The 22,578-nt window shown below is 42.1% G+C and overlaps 1 protein-coding gene across 1 annotated transcript in view; it reads left to right on the top strand.

Annotated features, from left to right (window-relative positions):
- LOC130560094 (NACHT, LRR and PYD domains-containing protein 3-like) overlaps positions 1-21,693 on the top strand; it is an 81,000-nt gene extending 59,307 nt beyond the window's left edge. The window contains exons 7-11 of the mRNA XM_057343586.1: positions 12,612-12,782; positions 19,304-19,474; positions 19,562-19,735; positions 19,836-19,882; positions 20,726-21,693. Of these exons, the coding sequence (XP_057199569.1) occupies positions 12,612-12,782; positions 19,304-19,474; positions 19,562-19,735; positions 19,836-19,882; positions 20,726-21,288 (1,126 nt within the window). The 3' untranslated portion in view covers positions 21,289-21,693. The remainder of the gene's footprint in view (positions 1-12,611; positions 12,783-19,303; positions 19,475-19,561; positions 19,736-19,835; positions 19,883-20,725) is intronic.
- Positions 21,694-22,578: the final 885 nt, after the last annotated feature.

The following is a 22,578-nucleotide window of genomic DNA, read 5'->3' as shown; positions in this document are numbered from 1 at the left end:
TATCAGCATCCACGTTTAGTTTTGCAGTGAAAATAGCGGCCCCTGCTGTTCAAAAAATGTATTGCGATTCAGTTCAAGCCTCAACCGATTTGAATCGTTGCTCATTATAACCGATTTTCAACCGGCTCACGGTGAATCGTTACATCCCTAGGTGATAGTGATCAAGCATCAAGAGTCCAGTAAAGGGTTATGGGGAATGTAGTGTATGTGATAGTCCGGGGGATGTTTATAGTGCTCTCTGGTGGAGCACGAGGGTGTGACAGTCTACATATGAATTTTTGATTAATGTTTTTGACGTTTTTGACCAGCAAATTCACAAAGCCTCTTCATGAGTTTGGTGACACATGCCCTGCAAATTTCTCGCAACACAAACAATTTCAGAAACGCGCTACAAGTGGCACAAACAACAACGGATGTGTTTCCGGGGGACTCAAAAAACTGATGAACCATGGCTGGGACGCGCTTCACTGTGGTCATATTCGTAGGTGGAGTTATCAACAAAGAACTTATTCGTCCTGTTTTCGTTGTTGTTGATCATGTTAAATGTACTTAATAATTGATTGAACAATATGAAAATTTTTCATCCTTCGACGTTAGAGACACTTGTGAAAACATGTCGGGCAGCTAACACTACGTTTCATGGTTTCTTTTGTTAAATTGTTCAAATCGGCCGACTAGAATAGAAAGGTGCATAAAAACTGCATTTAAACCCATCCGGAGCAAATGCATGAAACAGAACGTACAAAAAAACGGACCAAACAGAGTGTTCATTGACAGTCTGTGGTTTATGGTTATCTTTTGTATTTTGTTTACATGTTCTTGATAAGAAAACGAGCATAAAGGCCTATTTACTCCGGAAAGTCTGTTCCTCAGCCTGTTACAGTTTTTAAGTTATGGTAATAAATACAATTATGTTCATTATTTATTATTACTTTGGTGTTTTTATACATAATATACAACGGATTGAAAACTATGTTAACGGATTGTGCAGGGCACGCTGGCGCATTTGGCGGCCGCTTCTCTTTCCCATTTCATTTAAGTTGTTTTGTGATTTTTTTGAGCCAGTGAAGACTGTATGTCTTTTTATTCTACCGTGATGTGGAATCACGCGTCACACGCTGGATTACTGCTTTTATTTTTGAGTACTGTTTGCTGGAATTTCCTTTCCTGTTGCTTGGCCCAGGACGTACGCCACTTACACCGTTGTGAGGCTGCTGTAGGTGTGGATTCTCCCCGAATGGCTCTCAGGTACACCGCTCGCCAGTTATTGAACCTGAAGGGAAATTTAGACTTGGCAAATGACACAAGTGCTCTCTGCAGTCGTGTTGGAATACTGCGACATAAGTGTTACATACATCGCTTGTCAAGGCGTAGTTTGTTATGCTCAACATCTAAACCTGTCGCTAATCCGACATTTCTGCGTTAACTCCAAAGACTATTGTTTAGACCAACAGGGGTTGATTTTAATAACTTATCTGCACTCAAGCGTGTGGAGGTTGTCTCGGACTCATCTGCTCCCTCGCGTCTGCTGAAATCAGCACTGTTTAACGCGCGCTCTGTCAACAACAAAGCGGTCATTTTATCTGACATTATTTTAGAACAAAAGCTGGACCTTGTCTGTTTAACTGAAACATGTCACAGAGAATCTGACGGTCTTCTGTTTAATGAATTGACTCCTGCTGGCTATGGTTTATTTGATCTTCTGCGCGCCTCTGGTAGAGGTGGGGGTATCATTGTGTTGCACAATCAACATTACAACGTGTGTCCTGTGGCTGTTCCCAAATTTGACTCATTTGAATGTCTTGTTTTGAGTGTTTCTGCGCCCCTTTCTACTGCAGTGGCTACAGTCTACAGGCCTCCAAAGACAAATAAAGACTTTTTATCTGAATTTTCAGATATATTGTCTTTTCTCTGCCTCAAATTTGAGAGAATCCTTCTTTTGGGGGATTTCAACATCCATATGGATATAAAAGACTCCTCAATAACAAAAGACTTTTTGTCCTTATTGGAGTGCTTTGAGTTAAATCAACTTGTGGACTGTCCTACACATAACAAAGGCCACACATTAGACCTTGTGATTTCCAATGGCTCATTTGTGTCTCAGCTGTCAACCTCTGATTTAGGACTGTCTGATCATCAGGCTGTCTTTTTTAACATGGAGTTACCTGACATAAACACTACCTCTTCTCGCATCATTAATTATCGCAAATGGAGATCTATTGTGCCCACTGATTTCTCAGACTTTATTGACTCTTCTTTAAGTTGTGTTTCTCTATCTGATGATCTGGATGACAAAGTCTCTATGCTGAATTCTGTTCTCTCGTCTGGCCTGGACGCGTTGGCTCCCTTGAAATCATGATCTGTTTCTTTCATACGCTCTGCTCCTTGGTACAATGATGATCTGCATACTATGAAGGCATTGTGTCGTAAAATGGAGCGTAGATGGCGTATGTCAGGTTTATCTGTTCAGTTCTGAGACTCCAGTCTCTCTGTAATATGGTATTGAAAATGAAAGCTACGACTTCTAGAGTTGATCCGGTTCCTTGTCTGTTTAAATCATGTTTTGATTCTCTATGTCCTGTTGTTTTGAGTATTATCAATGACTCCTTGTGCGCTGGTGTTGTGCCAGCTGCACTTAAAATTGCTGCTGTCACCCCTGTACCAAAAACTAACAACATGGACTTTGATAACCTGAATAATTTTCGTCCCATCTCTAATCTTCCATCCCTTGCCAAAATTTTAGAACAAACAGTGGCTTCTCAATTGCTTTCACATCTTTCTTCAAACAATCTTTTTGAGCCACTTCAATCTGGATTCCAAAAACTACACAGTACTGAAACGGCAGTAGTTAAGGTCACCAATGACTTGTTAATGGCTTCTGATTCGGGTCGCCTATCTATACTGATTCTTCTTGATCTTAGTGCCTCTTTTGACACTATAGATCACTCGTATTTTAATCACTCGTTTAGAGACTGTCTTTGGAGTTTCTAATTCTGGATTGAAGTGGTTTAAATCCTATCTTTCTGATCGCAAGCAGTTTGTTGTGATGGGTGGTTGCAGGTCTGAGGTTGGTGTGGTGCACTCTGGTGTTCCCCAGGGATCAGTTTTTGGCCCTTTACTTTTTAATATTTACATTTTTCCTCTTGGTCAACTTTTAAGAACACTTGGTCTTAACTTCCACTTTTATGCCGATGACACTCAGATCTATACTGTATACATTAAAAACCAGATGTCAATATGCCTGTGTCTTTTCTTTCTCAATGTTTTACTGAGATTAAAAAATGGATGTCTGAAAATTTGCTCCGTCTAAACAGTGATAAGACCGAAGTGATGCTTATTGGATCACCCCACCAGTTGCGCAAAGCAGAGTCCGCAACTTTAGGTCTGGATGAGTCTGCTTCACAGTTTCAAACTAAACTAAGAAATCTGGGGGTGATATTTGATGTCAACTTAACATTTGATCCGCATGTTCGTAATTAGGCTTGTGCCGGTATCAAATTTCCATGCTGCGATTAATTGATTAAGGTTTCATCGCGGTAAACGGTATTATCGCAGTATTCAATTCTATGAGAAATGCAGGTTGAAAATATAAACCAACTTCAGTGTTTTCCTCTTGATAACAACTTTATTTTAAATAATAAAGAGAACCTCAAACATTTAAATATAAATAAAACAACACACAGTAATGATGTATAAAGTGAGAATAAGTGGGAATTCAAACAGAATAAAGTGCAAACTGCAAAAGAACAACTTTTGTTAACTGCTTTTAAATATACTTATGTCTGTACAACGCTAGTACTACAATTCATATTATTATTATTATTATTGTTTGAATAACAAGCCAAGTCAGTGTGTTAACTATTATAGCAAGCTAAACATTTATAAACGGCAAATTCACTCGCACTTTGTGACAGTGTATGACTTTATTGCGTTCCATCAACGTATAATTAAAAATAATTATTCTGCCACACTGTCAAATTTCATTACTCGGCTTACTTTTAACCCAAAATATTTCCAAACCTCAGACTTCACCCTTTTAGAAGGGGGATAAATCCTCGGCAGCGTTCCTCCTTCCACCATGCTTCCTCTCCATGTGGTACTGTTTACATCAGAGTGCGCACGTGTCTTTTGCTCAGCAGCGCGCACACACACACACGTAGGCATCTCCACATGGGGAATGGGATTGTTTAGATCAGAGTGTGCATTCCTACATCAGCATACACGCAGTGTACTTTTATCCGGTTGATGAAAAATAAACAAATACACGTTCTAAAAAAATCTATATATTTTCGCGGTATTTGAAAGTGCCCGCGATAACAACATCATGCTAATTCATTACCGCAATTAATCGCATTACCGAATATCGGCACATGTCTATTCGTAATACAGTCAAAGCATCATTTTTTCATCTTAGAAACATTGCCAAATTACGTCCCATGTTGACTTTTTCAGTGACTGAAAATTGAATCAACACTTTTGTGTTTTCGCGTATTGATTACTGTAATGCACTGCTGGCTGGAGTTTCAAAAACTACCCTAAGTAAATTACAGTAAATTACAAAATTCAGCTGCCAGAATACTGACTAGGACCAGCGCAAGGGAGCACATCACACCTGTCTTGGAAAAATTGCACTGGCTTCCTGTTAGTTTTGTCAGAGCTTTTAACCCCCTACACACCTACACGTGTTCTACGCTCCTCTGAAGCTGGTCTTTTATCTGTTTGAACAACTCTGCGTAAAACTATGGGTGATCGGGCTTTCTCTTCACTGGCTCCTAAATTGTGGAATTCCCTACCTACTAAGATTAGAAATGCTGAATCCCTTAGTGTTTTTAAATCGTCCCTTAAAAAAGGTACTTTTTTAGGTTAGCGTTTAGGTGATGTATGTGCTTAATCTGTGTTTTATTATTTTGATCTTTGTTTTGTTTGATTTGTTTTTATTGCTTGTACTTTTGTGTGTACCTTTTTACTCCATATTTATATATGTATGTAAAGCGCTTTGAGATGCTGCTTTTAAAGGCTCTATATAAAATAAAGTTTATTATTATTAATATAATGTATTATGTTAACAAATTATTTTTTATACAGTATGGTAATGTGAGCATAGCATAATGCGATCCAGGCGGCCCGTGTGTAAATTTAAAATATTGAAATTAACTTGATATCTGAGTGAACAGAGATAGGTACATGGCTACAAATGATTAATTTATGTGTATTATAAAGTAATTAAAGATGAAGCGATTAGTGTCATGCACACCCCTATAATATACACGTAACGCGCATAATCAATAATCATAACTTTTGTTTTTGCTTGTATTTATTTGACTGTTAGTATATGTGAAGCTCTACTGTAACTCTAGCAATAAGAAAATACATTTTAATTAGCTCAACCATGTGAAGATGTGTCGTGTGGGTTTCATCTCGTGCGCTTGTTTTCATGTTTATGCAGCCATATTCATTTCTGAGGTAAACCTAAAATAATAAAAAAGAATGTCGGCCTCTTACAACTTTAACATTAGTTTGTATGATAATATCTACATAAATGAATACTCACACGCATATGTAACGTCTTTCAATTCCATAATAAAACATAAATTAAAATATAAACAGTGAAGGCATTCATTCATTATCTCTGTAATACAATAATGTAGAGAATTTAGCATAAGCCAAATGGTCGGAGTCATTGAAAGAAGAGCCATCAACCCCCTTTCACTCCCCTTTCTCCTGGTTTCTTGATACGATCATCAAAAGACCAGAGTCAAAACCTCTCACTGAGAGTGTTGATAACCTTTTGTTTCTCTGTTGGATATTTTACGACTCCTAAGCTTCAAAGCAGAGGGGAGAAGTCTCTCGGTCTAATCTGAAACTTGGCTAACAAGAGAAACTTCTCTGACAAATAGGAACGTGTGATTCAATTGTCCTTTTCTATAAATATATCTACGTAAATATCTAGGTTATATGTTGTCGCTCTTGCCATTTTTAAATAATCTGTAATTGTTAAATAGGCAAGTTAATTCAGGCTTTGTTTGTATTCGTACCGCCGAATGAATCATGTCTTGATGCACTTTATTGATGCATATTTGATATATAAATGTTTGTCTTTACAATTCCTCCTTGTTTATATACATTGTGTGATCATAGAACACTTTATTTTCATTATGTTATAATTGGAATGATATCTCATAAAGATGCAAATTAGCTGTTGAGTGGACAAAGAACATCTTCCCTCTCAACTCTTGGTCAATTCAAACTCAGGTGGGGATGCCCTCTCATGAGGTTAAATATCGAGCCTGCTCTGAAAACCGCCTTCGTCTCTTCCTCTCTTCTCTTCTGCGCTAAAACTTGTTTCGTGGCGTCTCTTCGGAGACTGCCCTCTCCCCCCCACTGGGGGAGAAGAAGGAACAATGGACTCTGCTGCCACGTGGCTAGGCCATGCGGCCGATCACGAGGCCCACAACTTTCGGCAGGACTGCCTTCTGAAACCTTTTGAACAATTCCATCTCTACACGCGCATACGGATATCGGTCCAGCACAGAGCTCGCAAGTATCCGTTTCTATTTATAGAATAGCTGCGTTAAGTCTGTGCCTCTTTGTTAAAGATGATTTTTATTGGTGTTCAGAAATCGCTGCCATGCCCCCTCTCTCTCTCTCTCTCTCTCTCTCTCTTTCTCTCTCTCTCGCTCTCTCTCTCTCTTTCTCTCTTTCTCTCTCTCTCTCTCTCTCTTTCTCTCTCTTTCTCTCTCTCTCTCTCTCTCTCTCTCTTTCTCTCTCTCAGTGCTTCCTAGCGCATTTGTGTTTCATGTATTTGTTTGTTTTATGCGATCGTCATTGTTTTTTTATCATGTAGAGTAGAGTTTAATAAACAACCATATATATTCATTTGTGATGGGTTCCCTTTTCGGTCTGTCGACGTTGTGTCGAACCGACAGATGGGGTTCGTCCTTGAGAACCAATCGCTTCTGACTACTTAGAAAAGGCCAATGATAATTGGCGAATGAAATTTGCATGCTGGACTCCGCCACCGGATATCCGGGTATAAAAGGGAGACGGCGTGCTTCATTCATTCACCTTTTGTTCTTCGGAGCCTTCGCTTATGAAGTACAAAGACTCACTACTACTTAGCAACTACAGACTGCCGGTTCTACGACGTGGTGCAGCGGACTGTCCCTTCCTGCGGCGACTTCCCCTGGGCGTCTCGGCGGTTCCAGAGGTGTTCGAGCATTCTAAAAGAGCAAATTTCTCCAGCGTGGCATGTCCCGCTGTTCTCGTGTGTGCGGTGTCCTCATCGAGGAGGGGGACGGACACGATGTCTGCCTCAAGTGTTTGGGTCTCCAGCACGCAGAGGCAGCCTTCGTTGACTCATCTTGCCCGCACTGCGGGCGGATGGTCATTGAGACGTTGCGGTCATGGGTGGCTGTCTTCTCCCGAGAACCAGCCACCACCTCGCATGCTTCCCGGGCCGTGACGAGAATGGCTAAGGCCATACCGTCCGCCAAGGCGAGCGGCGAGGGTGATATGGGGGTCACTGCAAGTGCTCCCTACCCAGGTGGCACCCCGGAAGAGGACGTCGAAGAGGAGACCGCCACCCCGTCAGCAACCTTCGAGGAAGAAACGACCTGACGGGAAGACCCCAGGGAGGTTGACACCATCGAGCCCGACCCCAGTCATGCCATCGCTGGTCGGTCGATCTGGGACGGTTCCTGCCTCGTCCCTTCGGGGGCCTAGCACCCACTTTCTCACAAAAAGAGTTTCCAATCTCCCTGGGTGTTTCTCACAGCCGCTCTCACCCTCTGTCAGACGGTGTTCGGCAACATCGAATGTACATTGCAGCCCTCAGCACTCTCAAATCGACGGTGCGTGGAGCTGCATCGCCAGGCAGGCAAACCAGCAGAGCCAGTCTCCTCCCCGGGGGTCCGCCCCCAGCGAGAGACCCGCACTGCCAGCCATCGAACCACCCCCCGGAGGGTCGATGAAGCACATTGTACCCTTGTCAGATGTCAGGATTGGTTCATGGCAATCGACCTGAAGGACGCTTACTTTCATGTCTCGATTCTCCCTCGTCATCGCCCTTTCCTACGGTTCGTTTTCGAGGGTCAGGCATATCAGTACAGAGTCCTCCCTTTCGGTCTGTCCCTGTCCCCACGAGTCTTTACGAAGATCGTGGAAGCCGCCCTCTCTCCCCTCAGGGAGAGAGGTGTGCGGGTACTGAACTATCTCGACGACTGGCTTATCTTGGCACACTTGCGAGATCTGTTGTGTACACACAGGGACCTGGTGCTCCGGCACCTAGATCGACTGGGACTATAGGTCAACCGAGAGAAGAGCAAGCTCTCCCCTGTGCAGAGCATCCTCTTATCTTGGTATGGAACTCAACTCTGTCACCACGACAGCGCGTCTGACTACAGAACGCGCCCAGTCAGTGTTGAACTGCCTGAAACATTTCAAGCAGTCAGCGGTCCCCCTGAAACAATTTCAGAGGCTCCTGGGACACATGGAATCCTCGGCGGCGGTGATACCCCTCGGGTTGATGCACATGAGACCGCTCCAACACTGGCTACAGAGTCGAGTTCCCTGGAGAGCGTGGCACACCGGCAGCAGGCGGATAGTGATTATTTTTTTTTAGATTTAGATTTAGATTCAATTTATTGTCATTGCACATGTACAAGTACAAGGCAACGAAATGTGACATCTGCATTTTACCCATCCAGAGAGTAGTGAACACACGTACCCCCGGAGCAGTGGGCAGCTATCACTGTAGCGCCCGGGGAGCAAGTAGGGGTAAGGTGCCTTCCTCAGTTGTTACCCGCCGGCCCTGGGAATCGAACCGGCAACCTTCTGGTCATGAGTCCGACTCTCTAACCATTAGGCCACAACTGTCCATTATGCCTCTCTGCCGATGCACCCTAACCCCTTGGTCTTCCATGACCTTCCTTCGAACAGGGGTCCCCCAGGGGCAGGTTACGAGGCATGTCGTGGTAACGACAGACACCTCCCTGCAGGGCTGGGGTGCAGTGTGCAACGGGCACGCAGAATCAGGGCTATGGACGAGCCCCCGCCTGCGATGGCATATCAATAGCCTGGAGTTGTGGGCTGTGCTACTCGCACTGAAGCGGCTACAGCCTCTTGTGCAGAGCAAGCACGTGCTGGTCCGGATGGACAGCACTACCGCAGTAGCGTATATCAACCGCCAGGGTGGCGTTCGCTCACTGCAGTTAATACGACTCGCCCGACGCCTCCTCCTGTGGAGTCCCAGCCACTAGGCGACTGTACGCCTACAAGTGGTGCCTCTTCTCGTCCTGTTGCGCTTCTCGAGGAGAAGACCCACGGAGTTGTGCGATCGGGACCGTGCTGTCCTTCCTACAAGAGAGACTCGAGACTAACCTCTCTCCCTCCACACTGAAAGTGTATGTAGCCGCCATTGCCGCTCATCACAACTCAGTTGCTGGAAAGTCTCTAGGACAGCACGACCTGGTCATTAGGTTCCTAAGGGGCGCGAGGAGGCGGAATCCGCCTCGTCCGCGCTCCATACACTCTTGGGACCAGGCCCCCCTTCGAGCCCCTAGGGGATGCCGCTCTTCCTCATCTCACAATGAAGACGGTTCTCCTGATGGCGCTCGCCTCCATCAAGAGGGTAAGGGACCTACAGGCATTCTCCGTGTCCCCTGACTGCCTAGAATTCGGACCCAGGGATTCTCACGTTATCCTGAGACCTCGGCCCGGCTACGTGCCCAAAGTTCCCACCACTCCCTTTCGGGACCAGGTGGTGAACTTACAGGCGCTCCCCACCGGGGAGGAAGACCCAACCCCATTTGTGTTGTGTCCAGCACGCGCACTGCGCCTTTACTTAGACCGCACACAGAGCTTCAGGAGCTCGGATCAGCTCTTTGTCTGTTTCGGAGGTCAGCAGAAGGGGAGAGATGTCTCCAAGCAGAGGTTGTCGCACTGGATTGTGGACGCTGTCACGACGGCCTACCAATCCCAAAATCGCCCGTGCCCACTCGCAGTGAGAGCTCACTCCACCCGGGGTATAGCCTCCTCGTGGGCCCTGGCACGCGGCGCCTCTCTCACAGACATATGCAGAGCTGCGGGTTGGGCTACACCCAACACCTTCGCGAGGTCTACAACCTCCACGTAGAACCAGTGTCAGCCCACGTCCTGCATGGCAACATGTAGGACCAGCAACCGGTAAGGTCTACGCCTATGATGGTACCTTCCCCCCTCTCTCGAGTGGGTCAGCATACTAATTCAGCCTCCATTCTTTCCCCAATGGGCGAAGAACAGGCACTCCATCCATCACTAAGCAAGCACCTCCTGCGGGCGGGCTGGAAGAGCAGCCTGAGTTATTCGCTACATAGCTCTAACCGGACCTAGTGCTACCAGATGTTGCAACCCCCCAACAGGGCGGTTCCGTCTGATGTATCCTCATGCTGGTTCCCACCTTGGTAACCCATGACCTCCTTAGGTGGACCTCCACCTCGCGGTTAACTCCTTCAGTCCGCACATTCTTCCCATGAGTTCTCCCCTAACGGTGAGACCATATTGGTATCTCCACTATTCTCCTCCCTGCGGTAGGAAGTGGTCTCTGTAGCGCATCCCCCGCTTGAGGAAGTAGCGCTTACCCAGTGGCCTTACGGTACCAGGCGGCTTCTCGCTGTTAGAGAAACAAGGCCACCGCCTGTGAGGCCGAAGGCAGGGGCCTTCCCACCTTTCAAGTAAAGCTCTGGGACCCCCTACCTACCCACTGGTAGGTTACAATTTCGCGGTAGCGCTCACGGCTGACACGCCCAGGCCAGTCACCGTCGCTTCGCTAGAGATTGTGACAGGGCACAGTGTTGTGGCGTTTTCCATAGGAACCCCATCTGTCGGTTCGACACACCGTCGAGAGACCGACAGAAAGGGAACGTCTTGGTTACGGATGTAACCTCAGCTCCCTGATGGAGGGAACGAGATGTTGTGTCCTTCTTGCCACAAACACGTGCTGCCCACTGCAGCAGTCGTGAGAGGTCTCAGGCTCCTCAGAACTAAGGTGAATGAATGAGGCACGCCGTCTCCCTTTTATGCCCGGATATCCGGGGGCGGAGTCCGGCATGCAAATTTCATTCGCCAATTTTCATTGGCCTTTTCTAAGTAGTCGGAAGCGATTGGTTCTCAAGGACGAACCCCATCTGTCGGTTCGACACAACGTCTCGTTCCCTCCATCAGGGAACTGAGGTTACATCCGTAACAAAGACGTTTTCTGTATTCACGCTCACAGACTTGGTCCCTTTTACTGTGTTTCGATTTACGCTACCTTTGCTCTAAATCCTGTTTGGTAAAGTCACGTTACTTATGGCCATGAGATAATGTAAAGTATATAATATCATTGAGGCATTCGCGGGACGAATGCATACAAGTATTGTTATGCTTCATATTACTAATCAGAGACTGTAAAATATGTATATTTGTTCACGATTATTATACCTTTTTTCCTTTGAGCTAAACTAATTCCTTGACTGAAATTGATGTTTTAAATAACTAATTTCATGGATGTGATCTTGAAAGATCTGGTGGAGAACCATATTTGGTGAGCTTTGCTCATCAATATAATAACATTAGCTAAAACCGCTACAATAACAATGCCACAAAAAGTAAATTAACAGATTTATGTGAAACAAATTAAGGTATTAAAGATCATTTCAAACAGTAAAACAATCTTTCACTATATGTAAACTCGTGATGCGGCACAGTTGGGTGGTTTTCCCTCTCCACTTCTAACAGAGTGATGTAAATGTTCCCTTATTTCCTGACAGTTACGCCATTTACAGTGCCCTTCAAACTGAACATGTTTTCTCACTTCGGGTCGGAATCTCACTGAAATGACGCGCGTCCCAGCCATCGTGCATCAGTTTTGGAGTCCCCTGGAAATACTTGTGCTGTCGTCTGTGGCACTTTCAGCGTGTTTCTGTGTTTGTTTGTATTTTGCGAGTATTTGCAGGACATGTGTCACCAAACTAATGAAGATGCTTTCTGAATGTGCTTGTGTTTTTTCTTCTGTTGCAGCGCCGTGATACCTAGCGGCTTCCGTAATATCCCGAAACCATCGTTCAAATCGCAATTAGCATTACAAAGTTGCGTGGTAGAACATCAGTCAATTGTGCTGATATTAGGAATCACTATATTAGATGTCGTTCTGCATTGCTCTTTGTGTCCTTAAAAGGCAAAACCAAAAGGCGACGGCACTTCAAACGGCTATTAATGCAGAACGTGTGCAACATGACTCACGATACCACTGTTTAAAATAGAGCGACATCACCAGAATCTCTGAGTTCTGACCCATCAAAGTTCATCACAATGTTAAATCTGTGGGATTTTTCTCCCTCCTGATGAACATCGTACGCCCGATCGATGGCTTATGAAAGTCACGCACACCTCTCCTCAGTGAAGCACATCATTTGAGCCTCATTCATGGGTCACGAGCGGATGAGATACACCACAGAAATAAACAGAAGAAGAAGAAGCCGACAGGAGAACAATAGTGTCGCTTTACTTCACAAACACCACCGATAAATGAGTGTCTGTCATACACTAGATGTTCTTTACACACTTCTGTATCATTGTGTTTTGGTTGTGTTTAGATTGTCCGGGTGTAATGTGACTGATGAGTGTTGTGAGAGTTTGTCTTCATGTCTACAATCATCGACGTCTCTGAGAGAGCTGGACCTGAGTAACAATGATCTGAAGGATTCAGGAGTGAAGCTGATCTCTGATGCTCTCAAGACTCACAACTGTCAACTACACACACTGAGGTCAGACACTTTGCTAACATAATTCATGATGATGGAAACATGATTTCAAATGTTTTTTTATCTTTTAACACAATACAGGTCAAATAAGCACTATTAATACATTAATAATGATGTGCCAGGTTCTTTGAGGCCATAAAGCATCTGGCCCACAGCACGTCCCAATCAGGTCCAACTAAACTGTCCCTTTCGCAGGAATAAGTAGCTGGAATATAGGAATACTACATTAAAAGAACTGAGTCATAGACCTTAGAAACTAAAGCAGTAAAAGAGGTCTCAGAGTCCCACAGAGGTGTTAGTGACCCCATTCACACAGACCGCTGATCCCTGAAAATTGCCAGAGTGCCTTCTGTGTGAGCGCAAACGCATCCCAGATCGATCCGAAAAGTGATTCCGGAGAGGAGACCTAGTAACATTAATGCGATCAGTCCTGGAAAGCGCCCTGTGTGAACGAAAGGCAGAAACAATGCCATAAAAGCTGTGTACTGATAACACGCATCTATAATAAATTGTGAATAATTTGGCTATGAAAACAAATATAGTTAAGTGAGTAATTTATGTTCATTAGTTAATGAACATAAATTACAAAACTAAGAAACACTATTCATTGCTTAGCTAAATCATATATGAATGCAAGAGTCAACTTAAGCTCAGATGTGAGAATAGCGTCATCTGCTTCTAAATGCAGTTTAATCAAAACTATAAAGTCGAAAATAGCGCTTCACTAAATTTGAAACAGTGTTCCGTTATATTTTTTCATTAAGGCTGTGTAAATTTGCACCGAACAAGCCTGGGCTGCGTTTCCCCAAACCTTCTTAACCCTACGTCATTCTTAAGTTCTACCTTAAGCTGTATGGTTAATACGTGTTTCCCCAAACCTTCTTGGTTAAGTACATCTTCTGTAAGTCACACTTTCGTCAGGTTAGTCTGGACCGCTCTTATACCTTATCGCCTTTGATGGTTCATACCGCTATGCAAAAAGCTTTTCTACATCGCAGTTTCATTTCACATATAACATTTAATATAATAATTTACATTTACATTTAATTGTTACAATAACAATTACATTTTTACTTTAACTTAGTTTTAATTTTACAAATAAAATACTCTGGTTTAATACACTCAGTGTAGGCTATTGAAGTGTTTTCATGAATAAAATTGTCATACACTGATGGTTGTTAGCGGTTTTAATTACAGCCTGTTATCCCAATAAGGCACATCAGCTGGCAAATCATTTGACAGGAAAGGCGTGGTCTATATAAAGGGAATGAATGTTATGGGGAGTTTGGTCAAACTATGGCAGCGAGACAGCGGAGCCAGTTAGTGTATTTGCACAATTTCATTAGAGAACAGTCTAGTGCCCTGGCTACGTGTCAGAAGAGACAATTCTACACAAATTTAGCCTGCCACTGGAGCAAATTCTGCAGCTCTTGCATCTTATTGGCCCAACTTTGTGGATAAACTCACCGGAGCTACTCCCTCAGCCCCGAAAATCAGCTGCTGCATGGCGGCTCTTCGTTTTTATGCCGTGGGGAGTTTTCTGGAGGTGTTTGGGGATGAATATGGGCTGAGAAAGACCTCGGTGTGGCGGTGCGTTCCCTCAGTGACGACACATCCTGCTCCGTCATGCCACCGATTACGCACGTATGCCTTTCGTCAGGCACGACGTGATGGAGGCACATCAAGGCTTCCATGCCATTGCGTTTGTCCTGCGAGTGATTGGCATTCTGGATGGGACACTTATTTACGCCATAATGTGAATCAACACAGATCGTGGAGAACATTAACACACGATGGCAAACTATTATGGAGGACTAAACCTGCAAAAATTATAAATAAATGAATGTATAAATAAATAAATAAATATATAAACGAATAAATGTAATAATATGAAAATAAATAAAGGAATGAATGGTTTGATAAAACAAAATAATTCGTTTTAGCTATTATTGATCTTAGCTTTAACTTTTCTTTTCATTTTTTAAATTGATTTATTATTTTTTGTGTCCATTTTTTAAATATTTTTTTTATTATTATTATTTATTTTTAGATTATTTTATTTATCATTTCCTTTTATTTTTACATTTATTTATTTATACGTTTATTTATTTTTATATTTATTTATTATCGCATGTATTTATTTCCACTTTTATTTATTTATTCTTGAATTTATTCTTACTTTTCTGTGTCTTGTATGATAATTAGATGGGTTGGTCTTGCCTACTATTGGTTCAGCGTAGATTGAAGCGTTTGATCGATTACTCTTGACTTGTTTTGGACTAACGTCACGTCACTCACTGATCGTTTGCTTCGTGTATAACGTTAAGTAACTATGGCGGGCGCACAATTAGCTAGAGAGTTACAGCATTTAGCCAATGAAGTCGATAACCATGCATCAAATGACTATGTGTCATTCAGATTAGATGCACTTATTGATGATTTATTACAGATTGACGGCGAGATAAATGACAAAGTTCTCCCTCGGTTGTTAGCCTCTTTGCAGCACATTCAAAGTCTGTGCGAGTCAGAGGGTGCTATGGTGGCGTTACAGTTCAACTGGTGAAAATCATAAAGCACAAAATGTAATAAGGTTTAACTACACAGATGAGCTTGTAAACCGAAGTCGCAAGCTAACGCTTTGTCAAAGTGATAGTTATAAGCAGCCTTTCGGTTAGAAAAAGCGTAAAGATTTAATGTAACATGATGTAACATAATGTAAATGAATTGAGACATAGTGAACTTAAGTCACAAGTTAACACGGTAGTAATGAGCATCGTTCTTTCACTACAGGGGCCATCAAATGGAAACCATTCCTTCTAAAAAGACGTGGTTACTAAACGGTACTCGTAAACTACATTCCATAAGAGATAAATAACACAGAGGTCACAAGTTAAAACGGGCATATTCCCTTGATTCATCCAGCTGCATATTGTTGTGTGACATCTTGATATTATTGCAAAGATCCGCAGCAGCTAGCATTGCGAAATAGCTTAGTGTGATTGTTACCGTAGTGACACGCTGCCTCGCTTTATTGTATGGGTACGAATCCCGTGTCAAATCGCTTTATTTATTTTTTCACCTCGCTTCAGCCGTTACGGGCGATCATACCAATAATTTGCAATCTTAACAAGAATGTCAAAATCATGTAACAAGAAAGTCTGTGTTTATTAGACATCTTAATATCAAGTCGTCTTGTGCTTTCAGAATCGACGAATCTGCTGAGGTCGTTCATGCACCTCTTTGGCAGAGGACCTGTAACCGGAACTTGGTCACCACCTTAGCACCCCCTGACTCGCACAGATTTTGAAGAACTTTGTCATTTATCTCGCCGTCAATCTGTAATAAATCATCAATAAGCGCACCTAATCTAAATGACACACAGTCATTTGATGCATGGTTATCGACTTCATTGGCTAAATGCTGTAACTCTCTAGCTAATTGTGCGCCCGCCATAGTTACTTAACGTTATACACGAAGCAAACGATCAGTGAGTGACGTGACGTTAGTCCAAAACAAGTCAAGAGTAATCGATCAAACGCTTCAATCTACGCTGAACCAATAGTAGGCAAGACCAACCCATCTAATTATCATACAAGACACAGAAAAGTAAGAATAAATACAAGAATAAATAAATAAAAGTGGAAACATGCGATAATAAATAAATATAAAAATAAATAAACGTATAAATAAATAAATGTAAAAATAAAAGGAAATGATAAATAAAATAATCTAAAAATAAATAATAATAATAAAAAAAATATTTAAAAAATGGACACAAAAAATAATAAATCAATTTAAAAAATGAAAAGAAAAGTTAAAGCTAAGATCAATAATAGCTAAAACGAATTATTTTGTTTTATCAAACCATTCATTCCTTTATTTATTTTCATATTATTACATTTATTCGTTTATATATTTATTTATTTATACATTCATTTATTTATAATTTTTGCAGGTTTAGTCCTCCATAAACTATGAGAATATAAATGACCCTTTCAAAAACAAGCGAAGCCACACAGCCAGTTAATGTAGCTGGTTAAAGAAGACAACGTGTGGCCGTGAAGGATCGGACACTTGCAAAATTATAAATACACACACACACATTTCTTTCTTTCTTTATACTATTTCAGTGAGCCCTGATAAATGCAATTTCTACTATTTCTAAAGCGTTTCTTTATAATAAACATCGTTTTCTCAATACTTGACTTCTATAACGCAAGGTAGAGCGAACAATGGATTCTCGAGGCATCGATATCACATGGACAACACCTGCTAACGTCACACTTAAGAAGGTTTACCTGACAGGTTTAGTTCGGGAAACGCCTAGAAAAGCTATAACTTGAGTTAAGGTGGACTTTTAGAGTCCTCGTAGCGCGCTGAGAGACAACATTATGGGGAAACACAGCCCTGAACAATTAGCTTTTATTTAAGTGGTTAAGTGATGTTGAATAAAATGAAAATAATTATGCGAATAATCTCAGTTTAGCTTCATCTGACTAGAAACATATTCAATATGTATTATTATACCATGCAAAAATGACGCTTTCAAAACATTGTCTCGTGATGTTATCATGAACCTTGAGATGGAGACACAATACAGCACCCAACATAAGATTCAACAAGATTAAAAATAAGGACATAATAAGAATAAAAGTGAATAATAACATGATGAAATTAATGAATGAATATATATGATAAATGAAATGTAATAAATGCATAAAACTTAGTAAATATATAAATGAAATAAATGAAGAACCAAATGTATGTTTCTGCTGAGATCTACTGTAAGGGTGTAAAAGTGTAATCCTGTAGCTCAGATTTAAGTGCAGGTCATTTTTCTCTCTTTGTTTGACAGTCGGTGTTTTTAAGGTCTTGTTCCACCGCCTGAACTTGTCTCTTCAGCTCATTTCTGCCGCCGCTGCTAGATTTCTGAGGAAAAGAACAAAAACACACATTTCCCTCTAATAAAGCATTTTGTCCTCCCATAAGGACGGAGGATTATTTATCAAGTGAATAAACTCGACTAGAGAAGTGCGCAGTTGTGATCAAAATTCTTGATTGTGGAGTAAAGATGTTTTTAATCTCATTTAGAAACTAAACAACATTGTGTGTTGTTCAGAGTAACACAACAATTCTGCTTTGTTTAGAATGATTTTAATCGGTGAAATAGTGTGAAAACAGACAATATTGCAATGCCATCTAATGGTAGTTTCTTGTTTATTGAACTGTAGAACATCAGTCACTTTACAATTGTGCTGATATTAGGAATCACTGATATTAGATGTCGTTCTGCATTGCTCTTTGCGTCCTTAAAAGGCAAAAGGCGACGGCACTTCAAACGGCTATTAATGCAGAACGTGTGCAACTAGGGTTGTTCCGATAGATGATACTATCGTGTATCGACGATCCTCAGACCTATCGGAGATAGCTGATTCCTGACACGATAGTTAGCTGTTTGCCAATATATGTTGCAAATCAATATTACAAACGCGCATTGCGCATTTCTTCATGCAAGAGAGCTTGCAATGCACGCGGCTTAGGCTTTTCCTCGCGCCAGAGAGAGTTGCGGGCTTTCAGTTTTCAGTGCACGATAAACTTGTGATGTGCTAAAACTCAGGGTTTTCCTTGTGATGTGATAAACTCGGGGTTTTCCTCGCAGGAATTGCTATGAGCGTGAGGGTTTAAAACCACCGCACGAGTTGTTCCCGTTTGGCAATCAAGTAATAACAGCGCACGTGGGCATCAATGACGCATTTGGATGAATGATATTGACTTATAGCAATAGTTTACTTTCTCTTGTTTAAAAGGTTGTGCTGGTAAGTAACAATGTTGCCAACTGCACTGAATTTAAACTCTGATAGAATGCTAATTGCAGTCACACATGAGCATTTTCTAGACACATAAGCTTCTGTTTTTGTCCACAAATCCAGCTTGTCATAGATAAATGCGTAATTGCCCCGCCCCTTGATACTATCGTGTATCGGCGATCCACAGGCTGGCGATAGAAGGATCTGATTATATTGAATATCGCCCAACACTATGTGCTGATATTAGGAATCACTATATTAGATGTCGTTCTGCATTGCTCTTTGTGTCCTTAAAAGGCAAAACCAAAAGGCGACGGCACTTCAAACGGCTATTAATGCAGAACGTGTGCAACATGACTCACAATACTACTGTTTAAAATAGAGCGACATCACCAGAATCTCTGAGTTCTGACCCATCAAAGTTCATCACAATGTTAAATCTGTGGGATTTATCTCCCTCCTGATGAACATCGTACGCCCGATCGATGGCTTATGAAAGTCACGCACACCTCTCCTCAGTGAAGCACATCATTTGAGCCTCATTCATGGGTCACGAGCGGATGAGATACACCACAGAAATAAACAGAAGAAGAAGAAGCCGACAGGAGAACAATAGTGTCGCTTTACTTCACAAACACCACCAATCGAGATGAGTGTCTGTCATACACTAGATGTTCTTTACAAACTTCTGTATCATTGTGTTTTGGTTGTGTTTAGATTGTTCGGGTGTAATGTGACTGATGAGTGTTGTGAAAGTTTGTCTTCATGTCTACAATCATCAACGTCTCTGAGAGAGCTGGACCTGAGTAACAATGATCTGAAGGATTCAGGAGTGAAGCTGATCTCTGATGCTCTCAAGACTCACAACTGTCAGCTACACACACTGAGGTGTTTCTCTCTAGACACTGATTTCACAAGAGCATTATTCTAAGAAAAGTGAAGAGTGTGTTGACATGTTGATGTGTGTGTTTGCAGGTTATCCGGTTGTATGGTGACAGATGAAGGTTGTTGTTATTTGGCTTCAGCTCTGAGTTCAAACCCTTCACACCTGAGAGAGCTGGATCTGAGCTACAATCACCCACAACACTCAGCACTTCAGCTGCTCTCTGATAGACTCAATGATCCAAACTACACACTCAACACACTCAAGTATGACACACAACATACACACACCAGCACAATGTCACTTCATGTTTCTGTGTTTAATGTGTGTGTGTGTGTGTGTTTGTGTGTGTGTGTGTGTGTGTAGTGTGAGTCATGGAGGACAGAGAAGAATTACAGCAGGACTACACAAGTGTAAGTCTACACACACACACACCTACACCTGACACACACACACACACGAACACGCACACACAACACACACCCACGCTGCACCACCACACACACTGACACACACACACGTGACACACACACACACACACACACGCAGACACACACACACACACACACACCCACACACACACACACACACACACACACCACGCACACGCACGCACGCACCACCACGCACCACCACACACAGCACACACACACACACACACACACACACACACGCACACGCACACACACACACACACACCCACACACGCACAGGCTTTGGTTGACTATCCCCGTGGGGACAGTCCATAGGCGTAATGTTTTTATACTGTACAAACTGTATATTCTATCCCCTATCCCTAACCCTATCCCTAAACCTAAAGATCATAGAACACTTTTTGCATTTTTAGATTTAAAAAAAATATTGTTCTGTACAATTTATAAGCTTTTGTGCCCATGAGGACCTCAATTTTGGTCCCCACGGTGACACGAGTCCCCATGTGTTGTGTGTATTCAGGTTTAGGTCCCCACCGGGATATACAAACATGAACACACACACACACACATACACTCACTCACACACATACACACGCGCACGCACTCACACACACCTGAGACACACACACACTTGAGACACACACACACACACCTGAGACACACACGCACTCACACGCATACACGCGCACTAACACACATACAGTACACACGCACTCACACACATACGCACACACCTGAGACACACACACACACACACACATACACAGATTGATATAGTGATTGTTGTTTTGTTGTGTTATAAACGTCTCTTCTTGTGTTCAGATGTCTGTGATGTCACACTGGATCCAAACACAGCAAACACTGAACTCATACTGTCTGAAGAGAACAGAAAGATCACATGTGTGTTTGAGCGTCAGTCGTATCCTGATCATCCAGACAGATTTGATGTTTATTCTCAGGTGTTGTGTAGAGAGAGTCTGACTGGACGCTGTTACTGGGAGGCTGAATGGAGCGGATCATATGTTTATATATCAGTGTCATATAAAAGCATCAGCAGGAAAGGAAGGAGTCGTGACAGTGTGTTTGGACTCAATGATAAATCATGGATTCTGTGGTGCTCTGATAACACATTCACTGCACGTCACAATGATAATGTTACAGACATAGATGTCTCTTCAGGTGTGTGTAAGAGAGCAGGAGTGTATGTGGACGAGCCGGCCGGCACTCTGTCCTTCTACAGCGTCTCTGACACACACACACTCACACACTTACACACATTCTACACAACATTCACTGAGCCTCTCTGTGCTGGATTTATTGTGTATGGTTATAAGTCCTCAGTGTCTCTGTGTGACATAAACAGCCTCTATAGAGCCTCATGTTAAAAAGAAGAGAGATACACACATAACCACATGAGTTATTACACATTAATACTGTCAAATCTTTCTGTTCTGGTTGGTTTCATGTGGTCATTATGCTCTTTTTATCTCTTTCTGTGTGTGCGTGTCTGAAAATGAGCTAAGAAATCACAATAACTGTCAATAATGAGTAAATGTATAGATCATAACAGCCATTAAACTGTATTTGCATTATTTATGTTTGTTATTCAATATTTGTCACTCAGACTCTTAGTCATTACTCAACTCAACTTTATTTATATATCGCTTTTACAATTTTCATTGTTACAAAGCAGCTGTACATGAGACATGTTGACTGTAAGCAAAACAATTAAAGTTGTACCTGTAAAAACAAGAAAAGGTTGAAAACACAGAAGACAGACATACCCACATACAAAACACTCCACACACACAATATGCACACGTACTAACACACATAGACATAGACACACACACACAGTGAGAGCACACATTTAAGATAAAGGAGAGAGAAGCACAGGTCAAATATAACAGACTATAAATTCCTATATGCAATATTAATTAAGTAAAACTTTAAAATTCTAAAATCAGTAGTTTGTTTCCATCAGAGGCAAAAGTCCTTGTGTGAGTGGAGGAAGATTCTCTGTTTAGTTGTCATTAGTTGGTTGTTTCTCTGTCACTGATGTGTCAGTTCTGTAGGGTTGAAGAAACAACATGAATGTATTGCTGTCACAACCCCACTCTCTTCCCAAAGGACACAGATTGTCCTTCTAAAGATCACAGGGGTGCTGATAGAGATCAAGCACTATTGTCCCAGATGTTTGTCTATTGTGGGTCCAGTATACTGGGGGTTAAACCCAGTACTCGAGTTGTAAAAAGAAATCAGGGGGGTGGTGGATTGGATTTAACGTTTAGGGAAAGATCATTTGTGCTGATGACAGCGCATATGGTGGGAGACCAAGGGTGTACCCTTTTGATTATTGTTTAAGCACAAAGATAATTATTATATTATATTACTCTAAAACAACATGCATGATATTGATATATTACGTATCAGATACTCCTGTCATCAGTGGTGGACAGTAACGAAGTAAATTTGCCTGAGTACTGTACTTAAGTACACTTTTTGAGTATCTGTACTGTACTTGAGTATTATTTTTTCTGAGTACTTGTACTTTAACTTCACTACATTTGAAAGACAAATATCATACTTTTTACTCCACTACATTTATAAAAAGGTCCAAAAGTAGAAAATGGTTTCTATGCAGCGGGGTTTCCTGTGTGCGCAATTTATCTGGC

Source organism: Triplophysa rosa, linkage group LG10 (assembly GCF_024868665.1).
Source record: "Triplophysa rosa linkage group LG10, Trosa_1v2, whole genome shotgun sequence".
NCBI lineage: Eukaryota > Metazoa > Chordata > Actinopteri > Cypriniformes > Nemacheilidae > Triplophysa > Triplophysa rosa.
The sequence above is the reverse complement of the archived record's forward strand: the minus strand, read 5'-3'. Positions and strand labels throughout refer to the sequence as shown.